At 39.6% G+C, this 6,033-nt stretch overlaps 1 protein-coding gene across 2 annotated transcripts in view; it reads left to right on the top strand.

Annotated features, from left to right (window-relative positions):
• Positions 1 to 6,033, top strand: part of CHSY1 (chondroitin sulfate synthase 1) — a 93,544-nt gene that overhangs the window by 9,906 nt on the left and 77,605 nt on the right. For both annotated transcript variants that reach the window (XM_025199597.1, XM_025199598.1), the window contains one exon: positions 3,689 to 4,184. In XM_025199597.1, coding sequence (XP_025055382.1) covers positions 3,689 to 4,184 — 496 coding nt within the window. The remainder of the gene's footprint in view (positions 1 to 3,688; positions 4,185 to 6,033) is intronic.

Genomic DNA, 6,033 nt, shown 5'->3' with positions numbered 1-6,033 from the left:
CCCCCCATTTTCTAGCTAAATTTTCAAAGTGTCAAAATAAGACTTTTGATCAGCTGTCAGTTGGAAGGCTGCTGCATTTGGCAAATGAATTTTTAAGCTTATAGTAGATATTGTCCATATAAACCACCAGGAATTAGCGTGTGAGAAGATGCGTGTTTCATTCAAAACAGAACAAAGACCCACGCCCTGGGTGTGGCTAGGAGTGAACAAAGAAACATAGTGAAGGCTAAAGGTGTGGATGTGTCTGTCTTTTAAAACAGTCTGGTTTCCCCACTGCAGCAGGACAGAGTTTTTATAAGCAATTGTATTGCTCATTAACTGCATCACGGATGACTAAAAAGCCCGACTCGCCTCTGATCATGGTCAGCAGGAGTTTTTTGTCCGTAGACTTCATCAGGTATTGAGAAACTTAGTAATTCGGGACCTGCACTAAGACGCATTAGATATTTCAGTACTAAACTCAAATGGTAAAGGTGCATGGTTTTTAAAAGGATCGGTTTTATTTATTTCAAACTTGGCATATAGCAGTGTCATAGTTCTATCTGTTCACTTTACAACTGCACAAGTCTTTGGGTAATCAACATTAAAATAACCTTGTAAGTTTTCTAAATGGAACTTCTGGTTTAATTCCTAGGAACATTTTTAAATAGACGGTCTCATACTGGCTCACTTTTTGTAGATTTTAAGATGGTTTATATGGCCCAATCATATCTGACTCTATTTTTGGTCTGAAAATTATGGTTAGAAACACCTGGTATAAATAGCAATGATACATTTAAGGAACACTATTCTTTTTCACACCTCAGGAATGTTTTCGCATCAGATTCTGAATGCAGATTACATTCTGAACAAAGCTACCAAACATAACTAGAAAATACTCTACTTCATATAGGAGAAGGAAAAACCTCTCCAGTTGCCGTTTTTTTTTTTTTTTTTTTTTTTTTTTTTTTTTTTTTTTTTTTTTTTTTTTTTTTTTTTTTTTTTTTTTTTTTTTTTTTTTTTTTTTTTTTTTTTTTTTTTTTTTTTTTTTTTTTTTTTTTTTTTTTTTTTTTTTTTTTTTTTTTTTTTTTTTTTTTTTTTTTTTTTTTTTTTTTTTTTTTTTTTTTTTTTTTTTTTTTTTTTTTTTTTTTTTTTTTTTTTTTTTTTTTTTTTTTTTTTTTTTTTTTTTTTTTTTTTTTTTTTTTTTTTTTTTTTTTTTTTTTTTTTTTTTTTTTTTTTTTTTTTTTTTTTTTTTTTTTTTTTTTTTTTTTTTTTTTTTTTTTTTTTTTTTTTTTTTTTTTTTTTTTTTTTTTTTTTTTTTTTTTTTTTTTTTTTTTTTTTTTTTTTTTTTTTTTTTTTTTTTTTTTTTTTTTTTTTTTTTTTTTTTTTTTTTTTTTTTTTTTTTTTTTTTTTTTTTTTTTTTTTTTTTTTTTTTTTTTTTTTTTTTTTTTTTTTTTTTTTTTTTTTTTTTTTTTTTTTTTTTTTTTTTTTTTTTTTTTTTTTTTTTTTTTTTTTTTTTTTTTTTTTTTTTTTTTTTTTTTTTTTTTTTTTTTTTTTTTTTTTTTTTTTTTTTTTTTTTTTTTTTTTTTTTTTTTTTTTTTTTTTTTTTTTTTTTTTTTTTTTTTTTTTTTTTTTTTTTTTTTTTTTTTTTTTTTTTTTTTTTTTTTTTTTTTTTTTTTTTTTTTTTTTTTTTTTTTTTTTTTTTTTTTTTTTTTTTTTTTTTTTTTTTTTTTTTTTTTTTTTTTTTTTTTTTTTTTTTTTTTAAAGGTATTTTCCACATCTTCCTACATCGAATACACACTCTGTCCTTCTTGTCGGTAGAAATTGGAGAAAACAATGGTCAGTAGTGTAAACTTCATCAGATTGGGAGTAAGAGTGCAAACTTTTAATATCTATGTAATTTAGAATTGTCCCTGGAGAGACGATGTTTTCTCGAGTCTGACTTAAAATGGACTCATTCTACACCTCTTCCAAGTGGTATAAAGCAGCCAGCTTCCCATGTCCATCTGGGGCAGGCAGGTTTTGCCAAAGGGCATAAAACAGATGCTGTCTCTTTAGGGGCCCTTGTTTGTGTTAAGCAGCATAAAAATTCTCCTGGCTATAAGAGCGGCTTTGATTGCATAGGCCATGCCTCTTGCTGGGCTCGCTTCCTCCATCTCTGTGCCCTCTCTTAAACTTCCTCTTACGTTTGGAGCAGCTCTCTCCATCTTGCCTGCTGGGGTGCATCCCTCTGTAATCCCCCCTGCATTAGGAGAGCAAGGAGCTGTCCTCTTTGCAGCTAGCCCTCAGAAGAGGGTTGTGAATCAGCTGCTGCTCTGGAGGTGACCTAGGCAAGCAAGCCCTCTGGGAAGCCAGCTTAAGTCCCCTTGAGGTTTCTAGAAATCCCAGCAAAAAGGTGCTTTAGCTCAAGCATTAGAATCCCATGGCTTCAGCTCTTTGCTTCCTGGGCTGACATCCTCTTTTAGCTCCAGTGGAGGCCATTAGGCTTTTCCTTGTCTTTCCCCTCTACTTCTGGGATCCTTCACTGCATATTTCAGTTCTTCTGCTGTGTGTCTGAAGTCATCATACGCTCCTGGAACCCTGAATCACTTGGGTGCTAGGGCTTGCAAAATAAAATGCTCGGGATAAAATGGAGTGGAGGCCGCTTGTGACATTTGGAGCCGTAACATGGTAGAGAGTGAGAAGAGCCCTTTAGTTGGGAGTCCTGGTAGCCCTTTGCCATACTCTGGGGTTGTTTTTCCTTGAAGCTGGCTGGGCAGGACAAGCAAGCTTGAAGCACCCTTGCCTGTCTCCCTGCTTCTGGTTCTCAGACTGTTGCGAGGGAAAAGGAAAGCTGCTTACCAGGAGTCTACTTCCTCAGCTCCTGGGCAGAGGATGCTACAGCCTGGCAGGGTAGTTGCAGGAGCTCTCCCATGGGGCACAGTTTTTTCACAAGTTCATGTGAAATTTGTCATCTGTTCATTCTGCAGGAGTCGGCACTTCTGAACTTTCTGAGTTCCCACAGCCTTTTTGGGGTGGGGCAGAGGGAGCATGGGCTGAAAAACTTGCGGCGAAGCTTTTGAGAACCTGAAGCCGGTTGTGCATGAACTCTCCTACAGTCACTAATTTTTAAAAAATCTATTCTTCATTTCCTGCCCCATCACTCATTATGACTTGTGAGTCACCTTTCTGCGGACAAAAGGTAGAGGATTAAACACGCAGGCAGGATTTGGGCTGTTCCACATGGTGTTTTCTCATCTGCACTGACTGGTCTGTGCCCTTTATGTCCACATAGTTCTTTGTAAAAATATAAGTGGGATTTTTCAAGAATCATCAGCATTGTCTTAACTCGACTTGACTGGGAGACTGACAATTGATGTCACTGGGGCAAGTATTGAGCACTTTAAAAATCCCCATCCCTCTTCTATTACCAAGTCGGGTAATAATATCAACCTACTTTAAAGGCCCAGACAAAGTCCTGTCGGGATACTTTGCATGTTCTCCGTGGCGCTCTCACCTTCATGTAACACGTACGGTGATGCAATGACTCCTTTTGCTGGTATAGTGGAAGGATGTCACTAGGAGAGAACTGGAAAGAAAACTGCTAAAGCTAATGGGTCTCTTGCATTGCTTCTCTGCATGTTTCATTTGTACTGTGGTGTGTGCTGTCTAAGTCTGTATATTTAACTAGCACATCTGGTTTGCTTGTGGTTTGTCTTTTTAAATCCAGAACCTGGTCCAACACCATACCTGGCAAAGTTGAGTTCTTCTCCAGCGAGGGCTCTGACACCTCCATTCCAATCCCGATAGTGCCATTGCCGGGTGTGGATGACTCCTACCCTCCCCAGAAGAAATCCTTCATGATGCTGAAGTACATGCATGACCACTACTTGGACAAATACGAATGGTTTATGAGGGCGGATGATGACGTTTACATCAAAGGGGATAAACTGGAGAACTTCCTCCGGAGCCTGAACAGCAGCGAGCCCCTCTTCCTTGGACAGACTGGGCTTGGCACCACTGAAGAGATGGGGAAACTGGCTCTGGAGCCTGGTGAGAACTTCTGCATGGGGGGCCCAGGAGTGATCATGAGCCGGGAAGTGCTGCGCAGAATGGTGCCTCATATCGGAGAGTGCCTGCGAGAGATGTATACCACCCATGAAGATGTGGAAGTGGGGCGCTGTGTGCGGAGATTCGCGGGAGTGCAGTGCGTGTGGTCTTATGAGGTAAGAGCACAAAGAAAAGCAGGTGTGGGTGGCATGGGGAAGCTGAGGGTGAGGTGTTGGGCATCTTGTCCTGGGGCTAGGATAATTGCATGTAATTAGCACAAATGAAGGGTGTGCATCCAACCTGAGGTCTGGTTGGTTTACGACTCATCTAAAATTAGTTCAGAGTTGACGTGGGTATTGCGCTTGCCCAGAGCTCCCTGCCTTTTTCTGCAGGTTTACACTCAAGTGGCTCTAGGTCTTAACTTTTTGCTCTCATTGTCCCATGAAAGACCCATACAGAGAGAGAAGTCTCTTATGTGATGGAAAACAGTGGCACACGTCATAAAAATTAAGGAACTACGGGGTTGAGGGGAGGGGAAACCCTCTTTCATCTTTCACTTAGTCTTCTGGAGGTTACAGGCATAGATGAAGGAGTGGTGTAAGTCAAGTATTCCCCTACCAGCAACACCCTTGTGCCACGAGGTATAAATTTTCATCTTCCCTACTTTGCAATAGGAAAATTGATGGGGAGAGCTAAATTAAAGTGGTTAATGGCCTGATTTTTTTTCAGAGGCACTTGGCACCCACGTGGTCATATGATGTTAAGGCCTTGACTCATGCTCGTTGTTGGAGCTAGGTCTGGAACATGAATGTGCCTGGCCTCCAGTCTGTACTGAGCTGTGCCTGTCTTTGGAGTCGGTATTGAACACTAATCATAGCATTGTCACATTGCTTGCTACTGCTGTGGCATACCAACCCTACAGCCACCTTCTGTAGGGTAATGAGACGTCTGCCTCACTCCTCATCCTCCCCTCCTGCCCCCCATGTATTGCTGTTGCCAGACAGTAGTTTAATCTTTCTTGCAGTTGACATTGTTCACACTGCATACTAAGCCTGCACAGAGGTGCCTGCAAATGCAGCATGGCTGCCACGTGCTTGCACAGAGTCGCTGCATTTGGCCGGTCTGGATGGAGCCTTGCACCTGCACTGCAACACGGGTCTGTCCACGTGGATCTGACTGGGATTGTTGTAGCCCCGAAGAAACTGTTTGCCTGTGCCATCTACTACTCGCACTCCTTCACCCTTTTGGACAGCAAGGCTGTAGTTTAAGGTGCCAGCTTTGGCTGGTTACTGTGGCAGGGAATCTTTCTGCTGAACTTATTGCCATGAGGGTCTAAAAGCTGTGATTCCACATCGTGCCCGATCAGGCCGAGGTTCTGGAGAAGCCTCCTGAAAGATGGCCTGATCACTCGCTCACTCACTCAGGCTTAATCACTCACCTGCTGGTGTTGGGGTGAACACCAAAAATAAGAGTAAAGAAACCTTTTCCTCTTTGTTTTTTGCCTGTGTGTTTGCTCTTTGTGCATAGTGTGGTGCTGTCTTTGTGAGGGCTTCCACAGCAAGCAGATTTTTTTTATGTGGAAGACTGTCGTAATACATTTCTAACTCGTGAGAGCTATGCCCCTTTATATTTTTGGAAAAAATTCTTGACCGTTTTACCCCAACATGTTACCATTTAGTTCTTGGTAAACCCAATCTGGAGCTCATTGTATTAGGTCCCTTGAGACGGAAGAGACTGTTCCAACTCCTTTAATCTTGACATGCGTAGACGTTTTTGTACATAAAAACCAGATCTGGAGACCAAGGAGCTCTCTAGAGTAGGTCTTTTCAAGTGGCAGCGGGACCCCTTGCTCTGTGCTTATAGACACACAATCACGGGCATGATGGAGTGTGCTGGGTGCTGTACAGGGAAGGATTGGATCCATTTCTTGTTTCTCTTGCTCAGAATAGCTGTAGAGCCCAAAGAGTGTTCTTCTACTACCTTGAAATAAGTCCCATGTCCATGTCTGCATCTCACAACATTTGG

This window comes from Alligator sinensis, unplaced genomic scaffold, assembly GCF_000455745.1.
Source record: "Alligator sinensis unplaced genomic scaffold, ASM45574v1 scaffold210_2, whole genome shotgun sequence".
In the NCBI taxonomy this organism is placed as follows: domain Eukaryota; kingdom Metazoa; phylum Chordata; order Crocodylia; family Alligatoridae; genus Alligator; species Alligator sinensis.
This window is presented reverse-complemented; position numbering and strand designations above follow the sequence as displayed.